The 21,117-nt window shown below is 45.5% G+C and overlaps 1 protein-coding gene across 1 annotated transcript; it reads right to left on the reverse strand.

The window, feature by feature from the left end:
• Positions 1-366: 366 nt before the first annotated feature.
• COTL1 (coactosin-like F-actin binding protein 1) lies at positions 367-21,111 on the reverse strand. The gene is made up of 4 exons (XM_010081905.1): positions 20,988-21,111; positions 20,618-20,700; positions 10,057-10,214; positions 367-727 (listed from the first exon to the last, which is right to left on the reverse strand). The coding sequence occupies exons 1-4, from the start codon at positions 21,062-21,064 to the stop codon at positions 617-619; spliced, it is 429 nt and encodes a 142-aa protein (XP_010080207.1). The 5' UTR covers positions 21,065-21,111; the 3' UTR covers positions 367-616.
• Between the last annotated feature and the right edge of the window lie 6 nt (positions 21,112-21,117).

Consider the following 21,117-nt stretch of genomic DNA (forward strand, 5'->3'; position numbering starts at 1 on the left):
CAATGTTTAAGGCAAATTTATTCCCATTTATTAAGAGTTGAATTTTTTTGTTTGTTCACTTTGTTGTTCAAGCTGTTAGATAACATCTCAGCTGGACGTGTAAGCTCAGACAATTTAATCAAAGTTTGAGTGAAGTCAACTCGAGTTGATGTGAGCCTAGAACAGCAAAAAATATTCCTAAGAATATCAGTGAGAACAAATTAGAAGCAAAAAAAAAAAAAAAAATGTTCAGAACTCCCCCAAAACTTTCTCTCCTCAGAGACCAAGTTGAGGCCAACTAAACCATGCAGACATGCAGGCATATGAAGAAGGACAGAATGGCAAGCCTCGATGGACACAGTGCTGAACAGGACCAAAGCAGAGCCAAACAGATGCGAGAACATGCACAGAGTTATGAGTAAAAAAATGAGAGGGGAAAAAAAACCCAGAATCCCAGAGAGGGATGTTTCATGAGATGGAATAGAAAATGAAAGTCTGCTGTATGGAAGGGAAGGGAGTCCTTAGGTGCACAGACAGAAAGCTGGGGGTTGCAGTTGCCTCATCTCTCCCTTGTTAGTTTGTTATGCCTTTCCCCTCCCTTCGAGATCCAGGTGATGGTGCCGGGAGGCTGGTGCGTTTACTCAGTCTGTGCATCATAATTAGCCCCTCCTGCTTTCTTCAGCTCATTCTTGATGTAATCCTCATCCAGCTCTTTGTGATCACTGATCACAAATTCTTTGGCAAAGTTCTGCAAGAGATAAAGAAAAAGCCTGTTGAAAAACGGGATATTTGTCCAAGTACCTGAATAAAGAAGCATTATGCAGCTTCCGTGGCTGTATGAGCTGCATAGCCTTATCCGCTCTGGGAGGGATAATCAATAGAAAGCTGTGGATAAGACCAAAGACTAGTGATGTCAAAACCCAAGACTAAACCTGGAGAAATTTTATGTTTCTTCTTCTACAGTCACCAGCTGCAAGACCCAATCCTGCCCTATGCAGAAACTCTTCCTAGTGATAAATGCACAGGCCAGGTTAGGTCAAGTTTCCTAAGTAGTATGAAAACTAAAAACTTCAAAACTGTTGACCTTCTAACTGCCACAAACCCTCAGCATAATCTTCAGCAAGTCACTACTCCTGTCTGTACCCTGGTCCCTTTTAGGAGCCTTTCTCCCAAAACAAGGAGAACATCAGTACAGTACCATACGGTACCCCACCAGCTGATGGGAGGATGCTTCAATTAAAGATTGAGCAACACACAGCTGGTACCAGGAGCAAATAAGCCTACTTCAGTAGATTTACTGACTCCTCCTCTCCACTATCTAATACACATCATGGCCAAAACAAAGCTAACATACCAGACAGGCTGCTGGTGGTGATAATAGGCTCCACTATGCTCTGTGGTCTGGTGATCCCAAGTGACCTTTAAGGACAGGCTTTATCAATACACTTGTGTACTGCAGGGCAGCTATCTGGCTGCTTGAATGCTCTTTGCAGCTTCTGGGAGCTGGGCAAGCCCTGGGGAACTTGCTGTGATGTGAGGTTGTGAACAGAGAAAACCTTTCTCAGCACAGCTCTGTGAATGGGATCCCACAGTGCCTTCGGGGCACTTGTCACAGCAGTGTCACCACAGTCAGGGATTTGTTCCTTTGGGCGGGCTGGCCTTCCCACCTCATAGCAAGGCTGGTGTGCATGTGTGTGCACAGACATTTCAGCAAACATGCAAATTTGCTTCTTGCTTTAGCTTTTTCCTTCCTTTCCTAACCACAGCTGAAAACATTGCCTGTGTCTCTCCCTTCCCCCTAGCCCACAGAGGTTTTCAATAGCATGACAAACACAAGAATCCATTGCACTCTGCAGCGCCAGGGCCAAAGTGACGCCAAAAAAAAAAAAAAAAAAAAAAAATTAAAATCCCGACAGCCCTGATAAAACATCTCAGGAAAGCTGTCCAGGTCTCCCCAGTCTTCAAGGGCTCCAGCACAACCGTGGAGGGGGGGGGGTTCTAATTAGTTTCAGACTCTAAGCCATGGGAGTGCTCTTTATTTGGCAGCATCTCAAGGGTCTCAGTTTGGGATCAGAGTCGGGTAAAGGAGGGGGTGGAGAAGGATTCAGCTTGAAAGAGCCTCAGCACCTCTTTCATGCGCTGGAAAAAATGGAAGGGAGAGCAAAACAGCTCCCTCCCCCACACCAGTCTCCCAGGCTGCAGCTGATCCTGTTTCACACTGGAGGAAATCCTCACTACCCAAGAGTTGCTTAGGGAGGGGGAGAAAAAAAAGCTTATAGCAGCTATGAGAAGCCTTGTCTGCTCTGCTTTAGTTTATCAGCAGCTAGACAAAGCCCTAAGAAATAACAGCTGCTTCCCAGCACTGTTTTGCTCCACGCTTCAATGGTTGGCTTTTCCGGTGTGAGGACAGACAGACACGACAGGCATTCACCCATATCTTAGCAGAGTTCAAGGAAAAAGGGAAAAAAATAGTTTATTTAGAGAAAAAAATCTTTTTTTTTGAGATGGGAAATGAAGAGGCAAACCTCCCAAAACAATAGATTTGGTCATGCTCCCAAGTGTCCTACTTCCAGATGTCCTGTGTGAGATCTGTGCAAAGCTCAGCTCTTGCCAAGACCAAACCAATCATTTTCAGCTATGTGATGCTCACTGAGATTGTGCTACCTGCATGATTTTTGAGCTGAGCCTTTTCAATTGCTTTTCTACGTGCTAACAGTTTTAACAAATTTTCCTCAACTCAGGAAGCAGATTATCCAGGACTACCCAAATTCAGTGCTAGTTTTTGCCCTGACTGCAGTGAGAACTGGAGCAAGCCCATAAAATAATTTCTGAGAGGGATTCCATGAAAAATGTGTGTATTTTATAAATTTGGCGAGGGCTTCCTTCAATGCTCAGTCTGCAGAATCTAGCTGATTCTGAAATTAAAACTGCAAGTGCACTCGTGCATGAACAGAGAGGAACTCAATTACATGTACCACAAAGTAATTATAATTACTCAAATGTCTTCTCAGCTAGACAGTTATCCAGATGATTCCTGAGTGATGATCTGTGGGCATCAGCCTCTATTTCATGTCAATGCCACCGAGACATCTTGCAAGGTTTGAACAATCTCCCCCAGCAGTTGGCCAGATGGGTTATGTTCCCAGCCACCCTTAAATATCCTCTTAGCTGCCAGAGCCACTTCTTGGGCCAGATTTGTGCCCTCAGAGTGCAATCTGGGTCACTGCTATTAATCTCTTTGCTTTCTTCCTTTCTGCTGGCAGGTGCTGCTTTGACCAGGGCTTCTTCGGTTCTTTGCACCAGCTCTTGCCCACCGTGATGCCTCATCAAGCCTGGCCCCAAGGGGGGAAGATGCTTGGGGTGAGTTTGCTGCCGGGGACTCCTGATTTCAACATCCTGCTTGACCCTTCTTCAGCCATAGCCTCCCTCATCACTCTGAATTCACTGTTTGACCTCTCTAGGGTTCAGCTTTGTAAAGATTTGTTCAGGGTGCAAACGGTAAGGTGAAGGGAGGCATATCAGTATTTTAGAGACAGCTGAAAGGGCCTCTTGTGTCATCAGGGCAGGAAGACAGGAGGGACTCTGGTTCTCAGACCAGGAGATTGGACACCCGTGATCAACAGCAGCACTTCTCAGCCAAGGGCTGTCTTACCCAGAGTTCACTCTTTTTTTGTCCCCACTGAAACTGCCAGAATGTAAAACTACTCCCAGCTGATTTAATTGGGTCTGATGTTAGCTAGACCAGGCAATGGTCCTTCTTTGGCGTGACTGTCATCTGCAATTATAAATAACTGATCATAGCAAACCGGCTCCTGCACAGCACCAGGAGAGATCCTAGCTTCAGTCCGCTAACAGCAATGCCAACAGGCATCCAGCTTCAGCCAGATTTCTACTCTGCCACCAGATTTTCTTTCTGCCCTTAAGAGACTGGGGTGGGGAAAGTCCCTGCTTTCTCCTCTCTCACCCATACCATTTTCCAATGCCTTTCAAGAGAATTGCAGAAGCTGTAGCCACCCAAGGCACAGCCCAGAACTCTGATGCTCGGTCCTTCACTTTGCTGACATGCATCTTCATTTTATGTCCTCCACTTCCTTTTCTCCTCACCCTATCCCCAAGCTTTTTACAACCATAGCAAGCCCTGTGAGTGAATTCCAGCCTTTGTATTCACCCCAGAGTCACCAACCGCCTACAGATAACAACAATGATGCCATTTATCTTTGTCACTCTCACGACACAACAGTGACTGCAATCTCTTTCCTTTGCCTCTCAAATCATTGAACACAACATAAAAAGTAAAGTTTACTCATGATTCTTCAATATACCTATCTAACATGTGCTTCACTTTGTGCCTGAGCAGCCGAGGGTCACAATTTTGCAATCCAATCCCCTGTGTCAGCCTCTGTGGGACACTACAGAGACAAAGGGCTCCAACTACGCAGGTCTGACTGCAAAAACTGAGCCTGCATCTCTCCCTGGGAAGCATGAAGTTTATGCAGCAAACTCTGTCCAGCCTTTCTCTCCCAGACAACCTAATGGGGGAAAAAAAAAGGTGGAGTAGATTTTCTTCCTATTCCAGGCCCTGAATGTTTAGCATATGGGGCCATAAAATTTCCCTAAGCTGGCCAAGGGAAAATCTGTCTGGTGCAGATACTGTAGCAAAAAGGTCTGCAGAACCCCTTCTAAATCCCAGCACGGGCAGCCTTGAAGCCAGAAGGAAAATCCTTCTATCGTCTGCAGACACATGGGTTCTTAGCAGCTCGGGACAGTGCCAGGTAGGTGAGCAGCTTCTTGCTGCTTTTATTTACTCTGGGCCTTGCAGCAGTCTCCACTGATGTTCAAAATCCTCCAATCCACTCTGCTTAATTTCACCACTCCCATCCACCGGTCATCTTAGTTTCAGTGCTGATGCAGTACAGAGGACATGATATCTCCTGTATTTCTTTTCCAGCACGGTATGAGTCCTAGCGTTGGGGTCACAGGGAAGAAAGGACATGTCCTAGGGCTGCAGCAGAGGGATGTTCTAGCAGGGCTTCTCCTGAGTGCAAGGAGAGCTATAGTGACAAGCGCCTACAGCAATACAGTACCACTACCCTCCACTCTATTCTGGCTGCACCAAACCTGGTCCTGCCATCAGCTGACAGAGTCCAAGCTATCAGCAAAATCCCTCTCTTCAAATTTACTGCTTGACAATTTTTACACAGACCAGTTCCAGCCACTAGGAGAAGCCAGCCTAAACCTCTGGCAAAAGCATCGCTCAGCAGTGGGAACTGCATTTCAGCTGATCTGCAAATTCTTCCTATATCTGTGCTGCATCCCACTGGGAAAGTCACAGGGCTGTGTGTCTGATGTGGGGTGATGGGAGGCTGCTTATTCTGCCTGAAGAAGCTACTTATAAAGACCACCTTCTCTAGACCAGGGCTAGGAGTTCTTGCAAATCCATATCCATTTGGTGTGGTCACTACAGGAAACCAGAAGAGGAAAAAGAGCCAAAAAGCACAATTCTGTCTGCCTCCCCAGCAATCTCTCACCCTCCTGAGAAAGACTGTCTCAAAGCCACCATGATATAGCCCTCACCATGCGAGTTTGATTTTCTGGCTGCCTCTAACAAAGCTGCCAAAGCATTTTCTGTACTAACATGAGAAACCTCATGCACTCCCATGGAGTTATACGTGCTGTATCTGCCCTGAGACCAGGGACAGTAACCCCATAAATGGGTCCTCTCCCATGAGAGAGCAGTAAGGAATCCAGAGGAAAAGAGAAAGGTGAACAAAAAAAAAAAAATCTGTCTATGAGCTCCAAAGCACTTGTTGACATCACTAAAGCCAGGCAAATTCCTCACCAAAAATAATAATGAATAAAATGCCATGAATATTTACTCACAGAAACAGAGCTGTTTTACCCTGAATATGATTTAGGCAAATAATAGAGCACATGACTTTGTGGGGGTAGGAGCACTGAAGAAAACAGAGAAGATTCAAAATTCATGGAAAATAAGGCAAAATGGCAAAGGTTGGGCAGTGCTTTTGCTGAGACAGCCCTGCATGGGAATTCAGTCCCATCACAAAAGAAGACCTTCATGCTGCCCAGCAAAGGGTTAAAATCTCCTGCTAGGAAACGCAGTCATGAAGGGCCACAAGTTCACAGAGGGGAAGCAACGTTCAGAAGGAAACCAGGTCCTGTTTTCAGTTCTTCAGCATTTACACCCAAACTGGACCACGATAGCGCTGGTTGCCACTCCCAGCCCCACAGCCGTGCGCCTGGGCTTGTCCTTACCCAAAGCAAAGCACCGTCACATCCTCCCTTCGCCTCTCCTCAAAGTGAACGGGGCCATTCACTGGAAGACCTGATGCTCCTGTGCTTAAAACCCACAGCTGCCAGGTTTCACCTTGCAGGAATTTTTATGGCTGAACTGAACCTGATGCTGGCAGCCGTTCCTGGCCGTGACAAGCAGCTTACAATAGCCTTGATTTCTGGGCTTAAGCTCACCGACCTGCTTCTCCTGGACCTCTGGAATAAAGAGGTCAAAGCAACAGCGCTCAGAGCAGAGAGAGTCCAGTGGACAGATTTGTACTGAGGCTGGATGAGCCACAGCTTGTGCACACGAAGGAGGTAAAAGGCAGAACCACCCTTACTGCCAGGGACAGAAAAGATGAGTTTAGGAACTGCTGGTTTAGATCCTGATTCTAGATCTAGGTTTAGACAGTACCTCAGAAATAAACTCCCAGACACCTTAAGCAACAATCTGCAAAGCACTGGATGTTGTATGCTACTACCCCCGATCCCTAGGTCTGTCCTTGGCCCAGGCAGAAGCTCACTGGAGAAAAGCTGCGATGCTGCATCACCTTACTCCGTGCCTCCATTCACACAGGAAAGTCTCCACACATTAGTACATAGCTATACCCTTGAGAAGATACAGACAAATACTTGTTCTCCATCCTGGCCTTGCTTCTAACCTGCTCTCAGCTGAACTACTGGGATAAGGTCACAAGCTGGACTTCCAACCGAGGTGAAGAGGAAAGGATGGAAAATAAATGGCTGTGCAAAAAAAGCTACTGAATGGTCCTTAAATGCAAAATGCATTTTTCTGCAATCCAAAATAAACACAATAAATGTAAACCCCATTTTCCAATAACATTAAAGAGGTAATAAGGATAGTCTCAAATAAGCAAGAAGACCTTGTTCTCAGCTAGTACAGATGAGGCAAACTGTGGCTGTTTGCACCAGATGAGATCCATCCCTGCAATTTTACAGTTATTACAGCTGGAAATCAATTGTCCTTTCTTCCTGAGAGATTTTCTGGCAACCTCCTCCGCTGACTATCAGCATTGCATCCCAAACCACATCCCTGTAGATTTCACAGCACCTGCTCCCCTCTTCCAAGGGAGCAATACAAAAGCAAAGGCAACCCAGTTCCTCTCCTTGCTTTATAATATTTCATCCTTTTGTTCACAAGCCCATAATCTACTCTTCAACAGTTAATATCCCTTACATTTTCCTTATGGCAGGTGCTTCTAGGGGACCGTTAATAATCACCGTGTGTGAACACTGTTTTGCAGATGCAACACGGTGGGCTTGGCTTGCTAGGCGGTATGCAAGCTGACCGTCTTTCCCTTTGAGTGTCTTGGCGGTAGAACAATGTTTATTGGCGTTTGTTCAGCTTTGAGCTGAGCTCAACTGTAGCTCATCAATACATCCACAACATAGCAGAGAATATAAAGCAGGCCTCCCCTCACACTGGAGCTCTGGTCTTAAATAAAGAGCCATGGTTAGCTTTTGCAAATATTACAAGACAGCGAGAGCCCTCCAAGTTTTACTGAGGGCTTCTCGGGCTGAAGAGCTGTTGTTCTGGAATCCCAACCAGTCACTTCTACAGATCACCAAATCAAAGTTGTTATCTGCTGGACAAAAAGCCTCCATGTGCCACACTTCCTTGGAGAGAGAGCCATGTCGAGCAGGGTAAGCACACCTATGGGCCATGCACGCAACTGAAACTGCAGATGGGCAAACTGCATCAATAGCCTAGATTGTCTTCAGGGTTTGTAAAGAAAAAAATTCCCACTTTAAGGTACTACTTATTCCAAATGATGAACCAACACTGAGTCAGATTTGTACGTTATCCTTCCAGCAAACAACCAGATTTTCTTTCTGCCCTTAAGAGACTGGGGTGGGGAAAGTCCCTGCTTTCTCCTCTCTCTTCTATGTGTAACTCACATCTCAAATAATCTCTGTAAAAATCAGGAGCAGGGCAGTGACTGGGAATGTACTTGAAAGTCAGGAAAACTAGTAAGAGTGAAGTAGCTCTGTGATAAATTCTCTCCACTAAATTTCAGTTGGACTTTCTTGTCCTCTTTTGTTCTGACAGATTATCTGCAAGGTTATGTGCATAAAAAGAAGAAAATAGTTCTGCTTTTATTCCACTCCACTCAGAGGGATTCAGTTGCACGTGTAGAACTATTCAAAATAGTTGTCAAGATAATTTCTTATGGAAAGGAGATCATCATTGGCATTACATTCAGAAATGCTTTGGAGTGGGTTATAGACATGGTTGCTCAATAAAAGTGGATTAAGCACAAGTTGTATTGTTTTCATATTTTAGTACAGATTAATTAGAATATGAAAGCTTTTAAGTAACAGCCAAGAACAGTTAATGTTCCACCAGATTATTAACTCATACAGACTACTAATCAACGATGAAACAAGTGAAATTGCAAATTATATGTAACAGACCTGAGGGACAGATCTTAGAACAGCATTCAGGAATCCTATTCAACTCAACAGGAATAAATTGTCTAAACATATTTTTAAAAAAATCTTAGGCTTAGTGACTCATGAGTCATTCATTAGTACTCTGTAATTTAATCTTCAGCTACAATTACACAGTTTCAGCTGCTTCACATGAACAGAGATTTACTTTGGTATCTCTCAGGTGTCATTATGGAAGTTTCTTTTCACAATGGACCCCCCTGCATAGTTGTCATTTTTGAACATTTAGCCCCAGTGCTTTTCTTCTGGAAGGATATGAATTTATTACGTTCTTCATGCAGCTTATCTAAATACAATCTTCTGTGTCATACAAACTCCCAATGAATTGAGGGGGACTTCATTCTCATCTTTCATACTGTCCTCTGGGAGATTTCTTTACAACACACTTACTGAGGGAGATTATTTCAATGGTCAGCCTGTTCTCCAACCACTTAAGAAAGACAATTTCTCAGGCATTGGAGAGCTGGCTCTAGGTTTAGTTGAAAAAACTAATCTTGCTTTCAATACTCCATGAGAGGAAACATGCTAAATGTTAAAATCTTCTCTGTTAAAGTCAGCTTTTCAGCAGCAGTTCCTTGCAGCCTTCCACCATTCACTTCTCTTGTGGCTGTTCCTTGTTTTCACTTGCTTGGACTGAGCTTGGAGCCCAACAGAGCAAGCCCAGCTCAGCGTGCCCTGGGAGGCCCTGGCAGAGTTCAATGATAAGCTCGCTTGGGGCAGACCAATTCGAGGGAAGCCCTGCCAAGGTGTGTGCTAAGCGCCTTTCTCTTTTTCCATGATACGCCCAAGGCCAACAGAAGACTATTCAAATCTAGTTAGCTATTAAGAGCTGTTAGTTAATTAGTAGTGATAGGGACTTCAAACTTTAGTCGATTAGGTCCACAAATTCATTATGCAGAGACAAAAGGCCTCAAGAGAAGTTTAAACAAGGGTGTGGGTTTTTCTGTTGAACTTCACCTGCTTAACGTAACGCTGCCTTGTTCTCTACCATTCAATATTATGTTACTTCCATATCAAGGAAGGGGATGGGAAACATCTTAATGGTGACAAAGAGGCAAGAGCATATATTCCCTCCTCATGAGATATTTAAGACAGCCTTAAGCTCAGAGGTGCTGCTTTATGCCTGAGTGCTCAAAGGGCAGATGTTAAGTCTTCCTAAAAGGAAGACAGGCGGTAGGGAACTGTCTTCTTTTTAAAGGATTAACTACTAAATTGAAGGATGATCCAGTCCTTCCCCCTCTCTCCCCTCCTGCTGGTGTTTGTAGAGCTAAAAGCGATGGGAACTGGTGGTTAGAAGCAGAAGGAGGAGGTTACCTGTACTACTTCTTTGACCAGAGTCTTGTCGGTCCCAGTTTTGGCTCTCTGCAGGCCGCTGACCTCCTCTCCAATCCAAGTGATGAGGGCAAACTTGACTCGCTTGCTCATGGCATCACCAGTGGTGAATCGGACAAAGCCAAACAATCGGACATCATCTGGAGAGACAAAGCAAAAAGGAGAAAATTATTAAAAACAGAAACATCCCTGCCTTGCCATTTTCCGGGGTAAGACTATTGCTCTCAACTTAAAGACCAAGCCAAGGATCCTGTGTTACAATACCATCGTTTGGGATTAACACGGCAATACAGGGGCTCTGCTCGTATGTCCTTCGCTTGCAAGGTGTGCTCTGCCAGTGTTAGGTCTGCGTCTTCCCGGGGTGCTCTGGGAGGAAACTGGCGGTGCTGGCCACCCCACGCCACGTTAGTGTGCTGCTGGTGAGCTTGGAACTGGCTGAAACACAGTCAACAGGCAGTTCAAGAGCACAGAGCTAACCCCGGTTACACACTCAGCCAGACTGTTCATCTGCAGGTCACCGGTCAAGAAGGAAAGAAAGTGATTTCCTTTCTTACAGGATAGCAGGATTGGGGCCACATTTTATAACATAGAGCCAGAAACTGGCCATTGTGCAAATCTGATCCTTTCCCCTCCTTCCCTTCAGCAACATTTCTGACTCACTTGTAGTATGAGTTTACAAGAAGGAGGGAAGAAGAAGGAGCAAAAGAAAAATCTGCAGTTACCTCCCCAGATGAGTTTTTCTATTTCTTCCGAAGCCCCATAGAGAAAGGCCTTGAGTTTTAGAACTGTTCTGATCTTTGTTTCACAGCTGGCTTCTGCTATATCATGCCAGGCTAGAATTATTTAGTCTGGCCATATGTGTAAAATCCTTGTAAACTCCTTGTCTCAAAGAGTTCGTTCCTTCCTTGCAGAGTGACTCATCAACCAAGGCAGTTGGACACCTTCACGATCACAGGCACTTAGAAGGAGTGTGACACCATCCACTCATATCCCCAGCCCTGGTGGGGTGCACGATGCTGGAGCCTTCAACCAGGATTGTGCAGCAAAGCAGAGCAGATGGACAGTTGTGCAATCATGGAAAATACCTAATCATAGCTCCTTCATCTGTTAGAGGTCACTCAAGACCTTTTAAATGAAATGAGATGACTCAAAATAGAAGAACAAACTTGCTGTTTGAAAAGAATCGTGTTAATCCTGGTTACACTTGTTGTGACCAGTTCAACATGCTTTATAGTTATTTGCTGCCTTGAGTACTGCCAGGTGAAAACACAAACTCCAGGTACAGTAATGTTTGCCAGCATCCCCACCCTCAGATCCATTATAGCATGCTCCATGAATAGTCAGGATAGCTCCAGGAGCTCTGGGGACAGGGGAAAAGCAACTCTAAATTGCTCAGCCCCAGAAAATAAGCTGCTAGAAATCAATGAAAAAAAAAAAAAAAAAAGTGGGATGTTCTCTGAAAGCTGACAGATCTCAGAGCTTCTTTAACAATTTGTTTTGCCAAAGTGTGAGTAAAGACAACTTCTTCTTGACAAAAGACTTTTTAAGTCTGAAACAAATCCACCTATGCTCTCCTTTTTTTGTTCTCTGTGTGCTTTTTTGCCACTCAGAAAGGACTACGGGGGAAACTGGAAAATGAATGTAGGGGTGTGTGAGACAATACAGTGTTTAATATAAACTCTTCTGAAGATTTCAAAATTGAAACAAAGAGAGATGTTATTCAAAGAAAAAAAATCCAGATGGACCTTTGGAAGGAGAGTAAGAGTCATATGTACTGACAGTGCAGGCAAACAAAACTTCTCTCTCAGATAACCAGGAAGTACAAGAAACGCACAGAGAGACTCCTGTTTCTGACAGTAAATCCTCTTGCCAAGATTGATTAGAACCATAAATGAACCGACAGCCAGGAAATACCCAAGGTGAAGAGAGACAGTAAATCCCCTAGCGTTACTATTAACAGTCCTATGAAAAAACCTTGTTTTCCCAGATCTGCCAGGAAAGGAGGCCATGCTCCGCTAAGAACTGTACTGTGGTTCCTATGGGAACACCGTGCTGGAAGGCACTGAAATGTCATCCAGTCCTGGCCCCTACTATACTGTAACCATGTCATAGCCCTTCCCTGGACCCATCACTTCCCACCTTGCGTATGGAGGTTTTTCATCCCTGCCCCTTCTACCAAAGGCTGTTACAGATCCTGCAGACTGCTTTGGAAAACGCCCTTTTATGATAAAGATAATGCAAAAATACAATGAATGTGAAGAATTCCAAGTTTCTCTGCAGTGCTTTTTCATAGCAACATCGAAAGGAGGTTGAAGGAATTTATCTGTTAGCATGAACTTTAATTTGACGTGAACCCAGAGCTCGCTGACAGCAGCGGGATTTGTTTCTCCGCAGAAGGGATTGTGTGCTTTCCCGTCCTGTCTGGAAGCAGCTCCATCAGTGACACCGAAGAGATGCAGCAATTCCACTTGGGCTTTTATCTATCAGATCATCGACTACTCAGTGAGTATGAGCAACTCTTACTTCATCATGTTAAATCCCAATAAGTTTAATGAGCACTTGAGGTCGGATGCAGGGCTCTGAGTCACTATCTTGGGCAGAATTTCCCTGGGGCAGGTTTGCCTGTGAGGGGTTGAAAGGTTACACCCGAGCTGAGTGCTTTCTCCTCCTGCCTCCCCATGGAGGTTGTATCCCCACAGGCTCTTCAGCTGCCAGTTTTCAGTCCAGTGTATTTAATATAAACTCCCAATATGTGATGCTTTAACGTGATGTGCCAGTCCGTGAACTGCAGCAGCTGAGGAGCATTTCAGCAGCTGCAGGTAAAGCCAAGAGGGAATGTGAATTGAAGCCCTTAGCAATTAACACATCTCCTTTCCTAAAAGGGCAACAGGGACAGATGGGGAGATGTTTAGCACTAGTTCAGCCTGGGCGTGTGCCCCTCCAAATGCAGGTCAAAATTCCTGAGCAGAAGTAGTTGAGTTTCACAATTAGTCTGAAGCATGTTCAGAGTGATAACGGGATCAAAACACAAGTTCTTTTGTAGTCCCAGATTTCCTCTTTCACAGTTAATTGCTTCTGCCCCCTCCCAGATCACCTCGCTGTGCTGGAAGTCATCAATACCACCAGGACCACCCCCCCTAGAAATCTCAAGACATAAATATCCACCACCATGCCTACCCCCCTTTTCACATGAGACCACTTACAGTGGTTTTAGGAATTGCTGGGGGTGTGTGGGAGTCTAACAAATCATAAAGAGACTGTAGATTTCCTCTGAAAGAGGAAATCCTGCCTAGCTCTATGCAACCACCTTCCTAGCAACTAACCCATGAAGTTCAGGGCAGAGAGAAGCAAATAATAGATCAGGGTAGAATGGAAACAACAGCTTTATTTGAGAAGATCTCACAAGTTACAGCAGAAATTAACAATGTTAATTCCTACTAATATCGCTACTCCTCTAACCACGGTTGTATAGCAAGACAATAGGGCTATCCAAACAATGAAAAGTACAATGAATGCCTTAATGAGCATCACTTAATATTTTTCTCCAAACCCTTCATTTACCAGGAGGGAGGATTTTCCAAATATACTGATTAAGTTGCCTTTGGCTGTCAACAAAACTTGCTGCCAAGCTGCTGCTCCTTCATGGTATTCTCCTCTTTTAAATCAGCCACTCAAACCCTTTCGTTCAGCTGTACTAAAAAATTCCCTGTTAGATTAAAATGCCCTGACTCACCAGTAAAAGATAATAACTGCAGGGAAGAAATACACTGTCAAGGGCTTCACGGTTCTTAGTCTTAGGGCTCTGAATGGCCAAGCCAGAGACAAGCCAAGATAAGGCCGTTGCTCCCAGCTTCACCTGCCCGCTCAGTCAAGGTCACACACAGCCAGGCAGCTGATGGAATGATCTGCTTTTGGGTTCTGTCCAGCTGTGAATTACTGATGGCACATGATGGGTTTCATGAAGGATTTATTTTGTTAGTTCCAACTGGATTAATTTTATATTAATTTGTCAATTTTCCACCTCTTCAGTCACCCCTGTAGTCACATGGCTGGGACAGAAAACCTTCCCTACCTCTTCCTACTCTGTTTTTCCTCTCTAACCCTGTACTGAAGCCCGTGTATCTCTAATGCAATGTTGCCTTGCACCATACAGACACATTCATTAAGGCATCTGAGACAAACAGAAAATGTTTGACCTCAGGACCGTAAGCACAACCACAGGGCAGGCTGTCGCTGGGGCACCGACCCTGCCCATGAACCCGGGGTGGCTGACATGAGCCAGGGTACTTAGGACACGAGTGCGTGGGGACATGGGGACAGTGACCCCACACAGACTCCTCCAGCTTTCTCAGTGCAGTGAAGCCACCAGCAGCATTTCATCAGAGTGAGTTGCTGCTACCCTAGTGACAGTGGGCAAGGAAGGAACGGTTGCATTAGTCGGACAGAAGGGCCAGGCAGGCCCCAAACAAAGGGCATGCAAAAGGCATCATGATCTTCTTTACCTGCTCTTACGCCTAGCAGAGGATGGTAAAATGCAGACCCTCAGCCATGCTGTTTTAATTGAGCATCACAAAACTAAACTGAATGCAAAGTGTCACTATTTCAGCACAGAACGTGACCTGATGAGTTACTCCCATGAAAATTAATGAGAAAATTCCCTAAAGCAACCTCCTGTGCATGACAAGGAACAATCTAAGCCACAGCTCCAGCTAGCAGCCAGGAGATCCCTGTCAAACACATGCCACTGCAGCCGACCCTCCCAAGAGCAGGAGCGGGGAGGGCAGAGGGGCAGGGAAACGCTGCAAAGACAGTGTGAAATTCTATCAATGGCCCCAGGTCTTCCTTTAAAGAGATATTAAGGGAAAGCAGGCAAGACAAACATTAAAGAGGAAAACAAAAGCAGTGGGAGACTGACTTACAAAGCCCATTTTAGCAACTTAAGATGTGACCAAACACAGATAAACACCTATCTCATTATATGTCCTCATGCATTTTTACAAATCTTTCCTACAACTGAAGGTGTTGACATGATCTTGGTGATCTCTCCTATGAGGACAGGGTGAGAGAGTTGGGGTTGTTCAGACTGGAGAGGAGAAGGCTCCGGGGAGACCTTACAGCAGCTTCCAGTGCTGAAAGGGGGCTACAGGAGAGATGGGGAGGGACTTTGTACAAGGGCATGTAGTGATAGCACAAGGGGGAATGGCTTTAAACAGAAAGAGGGGAGATTAGATTGGATATAAGGAAGAAATTTTTCACTATGAGGATGGTGAGGCAGTGGCCCAGGGTGCCCAGAGAAGCTGTGGGTGCCCCATCCCTGGAGGGGTTCAAGGCCAGGCTGGATGAGGCTTTGGGCAACCTGGGCTGGTGGGAGGTGTCCCTGCCCATGGCAGGGGGGTGGAATGAAATGAGCAGCTGAACTAGATGGGCAGGGGGTTGGAACTAGATGTCCCTTACAACCCAAACCATTCTCTGATCTCACAACTCTTAGCTCCTAAATTTTACACACAGGCCAGGCTTTATAGGACAATTGTCATGAGCCCACAAGAGCTTGCATTTGTCTTAGGAGCCAATTTCTGTTTTCTTCCCAGTATTTTATGTCAAGTAGAAATGATTTTATAGGCTATTTATTTCAGACCAAAGATTTTCAGCTCTTCCTCGTGCTGAATGCACAGTGTGGTTCTAGTCTGATCTTTTCAGACACATGAATAACTATCCCATTTCATGCTGTCATTGCGATTATTTATCTGGACCGGGGCTTTCCAAATAGAAGACCCATTATTTTTTTTTGTCAGAGATGCATTGAAAAGCAACTGTTCACACGTGGCATGGGGGGAAACACAGTCTTCCGGCCTCTCCATTACTTAATGGCAGAATAGATATTTTAAAAAATTAAAATAAACCACAGGCAGGGACAATGCAATGATCTGCTGCTTCCTAATACAGAAACTGAGGCAAGCTGTCCGGTGCATTCAGGTATTACTGACACACACAAAAGTTGAAGAGGATGCTTTTGAACAGACTTTTAGTCCAGTGTCTCAGCTGTATGTCATTCTACTCTTCTCAGCAGCAGCATCACCAGCTGAGTTATGAGACTTTGAAACTAAAAACAACAACAAAAAAACCCAAGAGCCTTCACATCCTTCTGTACAATAACCTTCAACTCTTATCTGTGTTTCTGGCTTCAAATCTACCAGCTCAGCTGTTTTGTTTTTTTTTTAAAGTGTACTGATGGCACGTACTACTAAACACCAAATTAATGCTTCGTCTGGATCCATGCCATCTGCAGAGGCAAGAGCTGGAACTGTGAAGGAAAATGGATCAAAAGCCTTGAATTAAGTCCTTGTTTAATGCAGGGGTAATCTGTGCCCAACCAAAACAGTCCTTAGCCAGAAGACACAGGGGGTGTCTACACTGGGTTTAATGACCCTGACACAATTAATGTCCTCAACTTTGGTCTCCAGACTCTGTGGGTCAGACAAAGGCCAACACAGTCACGTACATTGGTCATTACACAGGACTGCAAGAGGAACTGCCACCAGCAGCCACCTCCCAATCACATCAGGACTTGATTGTGCCAGTGCTTTAAACCAAACTCTTTGACTTTACTTCAGTATAGGCTGGTGGAGAGGTGTTCACACATCTGGGGCTGGTCTTTGGAGGACGAAGAAGACTGCCTGGGATTCAAGCAGTGCCTGCTACCCCTCAGCCAAAGTGGATGAGTCATCCTGTGGCCTGACACAGACCTTGATGGCAACAGCATGACAGCGGCTGACACGCACAAGTCCAGGGTTCAGGCTGTGTTTGCAGCATCATCCTGGGACCCTGAACAAAAGGGCACTGAAGGAGCTTTTCTTGCCATGTTTTCTTCCTTTAAGAGTGGCAGTTGCTGTCCCCAAACAGTGGGATGGGAAAAGGATGATAGTTTGATTATGGAGCTCCTTAAACTTCTCTGCTAATACACAGAGCTTAGTAAAGAGCGTTAGCAAGAAAAAGCCCAGGATTTGGGACACGTAGGTCTGACGTGCAATGCACATCTGCGAGTAGAGCAGTGAGAGTAACGAAACCTGCACAAGATGCACCAGCTGCAGCAGCAGCTCCGGGCTCAGGGCACGTGTCTCCCTGCCCCAGGAGCTCAGCACCTCGCTCTGCCGTGCATTCCTTCCACGGCAGCCCACCGAGCCTTCCTGGAGGGTTGCAGAGAGCTGAGAGCTAATTTTAACATGGTCTTTTTGACCTGCTACTTTCATTAAAATAAATAATTTTAGTTTCTTGCAACCCTTTGTTCTCAACCACTCTCATTCCCCGAGGAGGTTTGCAGGAGCAGCAATGGGTTGGGCCATGGTCTGCACGAGAAGGGTTATGTACGGGGGGAAGAAAAAGCAAAAATACAACCCTCCTACCAACACCCCCTCCAGCCCTTCCTAACCTCTGTCGCTGCACATGGCAGGATATCCACCACAAGCAGATGTCTTCCAAACTGGTACAAAAGACATTCTTGGTCTCAGAGCCACATGAATTAGCACACCCTGACACCTCCTGCTCGGTAATTTAATGCCCCAGAGGGCAGCAAGATGTACCACATGCCAAAGGTGCTTTTAATAAGAATGGTTATTAAAGAAAGCGGGGACACAGATGTTTGCCACTCAGAATGGCACTGAAATAGCTTGTGCAGAAAGCAGAACAGAGCAAGCTCTGACACAGGGGCTGGGTGCTACTTTGCACGCTGAGGTTTTGAATTCCAGCTCTTGCTCTCACCTTCAACCACCAAATTATGCTCAGCTTCTACCAGAGGCAGCTGCAGTGCTTTGTGGCTTTCAGGGCAGCGTTTTGCACAAAACAGGAATTCAAAACAAGGAAGGAAGTTTGTTCTGATGCTGGGTTTTTTAATCTTCTAATCACATTTCCCAAAGCTGTTCTCATTGATAGTAGTTCTTCTCCCCTCCAGCAAAATGTAGAAGATGGGATGTGGACCAGAAGGGAAGAGATGTAGCAATAGGAAGGAATAATATTTAGCAGCTCTTCCCATCCCTTCCTACTTTTTTTTACTGACTTTGATTCAGTAGAAATATTCCAACCAGCTCTACTTCATAGTAACATTTGGCACCTTTCTTCCAGATGGGAAGGAAAGCTCCAACTTCAACGCTGGCAGGCGCCTTGTGTTCTGACTACGTCTAGTGGTCCGGGCGAAGGGTTGCTGCACAGATGGAGGCACCAAACCTTGCATCTCTTGCTTCCCCAACTGCTGCACGGTAAGGGGTGGGTGGAGGAAGATCCCTTCTAGCGCTTAGCCAAGAACCCAGTACCTGAAGTTACCCAGTTCTTGAAGCCTCCAGCAACTGTGCTCCAGAGGAAGGTTTGAGGACAACGTCTTGCCCCTGATCTGCCAAGGAGCAGCCCCTAGCAGCTGCATGGGAAGGAAGAGGGAAAGAAGGAAGAGGGAAGGGGAGCAATGGAGCAGCTCTAAGGGATTTAGCTCCACATTAGAGGCTAACAATAGGCCACAGTCTACCCCACAGACACCCTTTATTTAACTCTTCCCTTACCGTGCTTATGCCTAAAATATGCAAAATTTCCCGTTTGCTGTAAAAATGCTTCAGTACTGGGGCCAGCTTGGCACTTTGCTGGTATAAAACAAGGTTTCTTTAAACTCTGTCTGTTTTAATTCCTGTTTATAAACAAGGGTTTGGCATATGCAAACAACAGCAAGAAAAAAAACTGTCCATTTGCAAAGTGCAGTATGTGCCTCCATTAGTTGTTACATGCATCCGACCCAGTCCAACCAGTGACTGCTCTCTGTCAGAGCCCCTCTGCCTGCTCAGCCACTCGATAAAAATATTCCCTTTGCTACAGAAGGGGAGATAGGAACTGCTCTTGAGAGGGTGCCGCTCAAGACGAAACATTAAAAATCAGTTCACACAAGCTAAGAGATGGAATCCTTAAAAACAAGGAGAGAAAATAAATGGGGAAGATTCCCCTGCAAGCCTCAGATGTCTGGAGATCCTCAGTTATCTCGGTCACAGGAGGAGACAGAGAACATGGCACTCAGATACTGAAGCTGCTGACCTCCCAAGGAAACTGTTAGTGGTTTTCTATCCTTTAGATAACGTTGGCATGAACTCCAGAATTGCTGAGCCCTGGGTTTCCCTGTATGCCAGGAAATTACTATTTTCCCTTTGTTGACCATTAAGAAGAGCTGAGTGGGAAGGAGTTCTTGTGGTACAGGTCATCAGCTCTTCTGACATCAACTACAAGAAGACTCTTTTCAGTTTTGAGAATTTTCCCTGCAAAGGTGTCAAGAACAGCTGGAAACAAGTATCTGTATTAATCCTAGTTAAGACTCCACTGCAAATGTTACAGCACTGCAGTCTAAACTGGCTTGATTTAGTGACTGCTTTCCAAGGACTAAGCTATATTTTTCTCCTATGATATTAATTGACTGGTCAGACCAGTCCTGCCCTCATTTAAGGTACTGGAAGTTGTCCCATCCAACTCAGTGAAACAGCCAAGCCCTAAGACTGGCCGGCCCGATTTGGACAGGCACTGGCATTGCAATAGCTGTGGGACTCTGACTGCTGCCCCACCTTGAGAAGGGAGACACTGCTCAATACACAATTCCTTTGCAGTACACATACATAATCCTAAAAATATAGGTAAACCGTGATACTTGATTTTGTAGAGTAACCAGGTGAGTGCAGAAGGCTTTGTTATAGTCCAGCATTAGTTACAAATGCTTCATCTCTCACGACACTTGGGCACACTGTTAAATAGCAGCCAGGACAGGGGGAAAAGCTACACAATTTCCCTCTACAAGTTATTCAGAGAGAAATCAAAGCCTGCTTTTGTAAAACACATCTAAAGTTAAGATCAGATTAAGTTAAATATTCCTCAGTTTATTTTAATTTTCCCCAGGCTTTGTTTCTCCTGTTAATATTCTACAACCAACAGTTAAACAATCAACTGCCGCGTTTAAACCCAGAGCTGCAACTGTTGCGATTGTGCAACGCCACATATACGATTGTTTTATTGTTTGAGCTGGTCTTCGGCATATCCACTCTTCTTGGGTTTCATGTTCTTAAAAAATCCGAGCAAGCCGCCTAACTGCAGTCACTTTAGCACTATGAATACAATTTACAGAATAATTTTATTGCAAAATCATCTGTATGACTGCATCTTTTTATCCCCAAAAACTGAGTCTTTTTTGCTCTTCAGCAGTGCTTTGAAACTGCAGCGCTAAGCAAGGAGATCGTTGCTAATCAAGCGTTTTACCTTGTTTATAACCGAGAAGCAATGAAAAATTGTGTAAAGGGGGGAAAAAAGCCCAAAAGACCTTAAGCCTAAGGGTGAGACAAAGGACTGGCTGGACCATGGACTTCAGGGAGTTGCACTCTGTGGCAGCTGGAAACCCAATCATGCAGGACAGGGCAGGCAGGGGGAAGCAGCAGCACTCATTCCAGTTCACCCAAGTTTTCTCCCATCCTCTCCCCCCTTGCACCGGGCAGCAAGAAACATGGTAAAGTACCAAAGCGGTCAAGACGGAGCTTACCTGTGCATTTCCTTTTAAAGGTTTCATAGTCTACCCCTTGGTCTCCAGGGACGATTGTAGAGCCGTTGTATTTAAAAGTCACCCTTTGGGAAGGGGAAAAGAGAAGGGGAACAGTATATTTAAAAGTCACCCTTTGGGATGGGGGAAAGGGCAGGCGAAGAATATATTTAACAGTCAGCCTTTAGGAAGGGTAAAGAGGAGAGGGGGAAGAATATATTGTAAAAAACCCCATCCTTTAGGAAGCAGGGAAGAGGAGAAAGGGGAACACGGTCTACACAAGTCACCCTTTCGGGAGGGGGGAAGAGAAGAAGGGGGATCACAGAGCAGGGGTGTCCGTCCGGGTGATGCCGGGGCGGGGGGGGTCCCCTACCAGTTCACCTCGGTGCCATCGTCCCTGACGAGGTTGTACGCCTCCCTGCACGCCTCCTTGTCGATTTTGGTGGCCATGGGGGCGGCCGGCCGGGCCGGCGGAGAGGGATGCGCGGAGCGGCGCGGAGCTG

Source organism: Pterocles gutturalis, unplaced genomic scaffold (assembly GCF_000699245.1).
Source record: "Pterocles gutturalis isolate BGI_N339 unplaced genomic scaffold, ASM69924v1 scaffold5479, whole genome shotgun sequence".
Lineage (NCBI taxonomy): Eukaryota > Metazoa > Chordata > Aves > Pterocliformes > Pteroclidae > Pterocles > Pterocles gutturalis.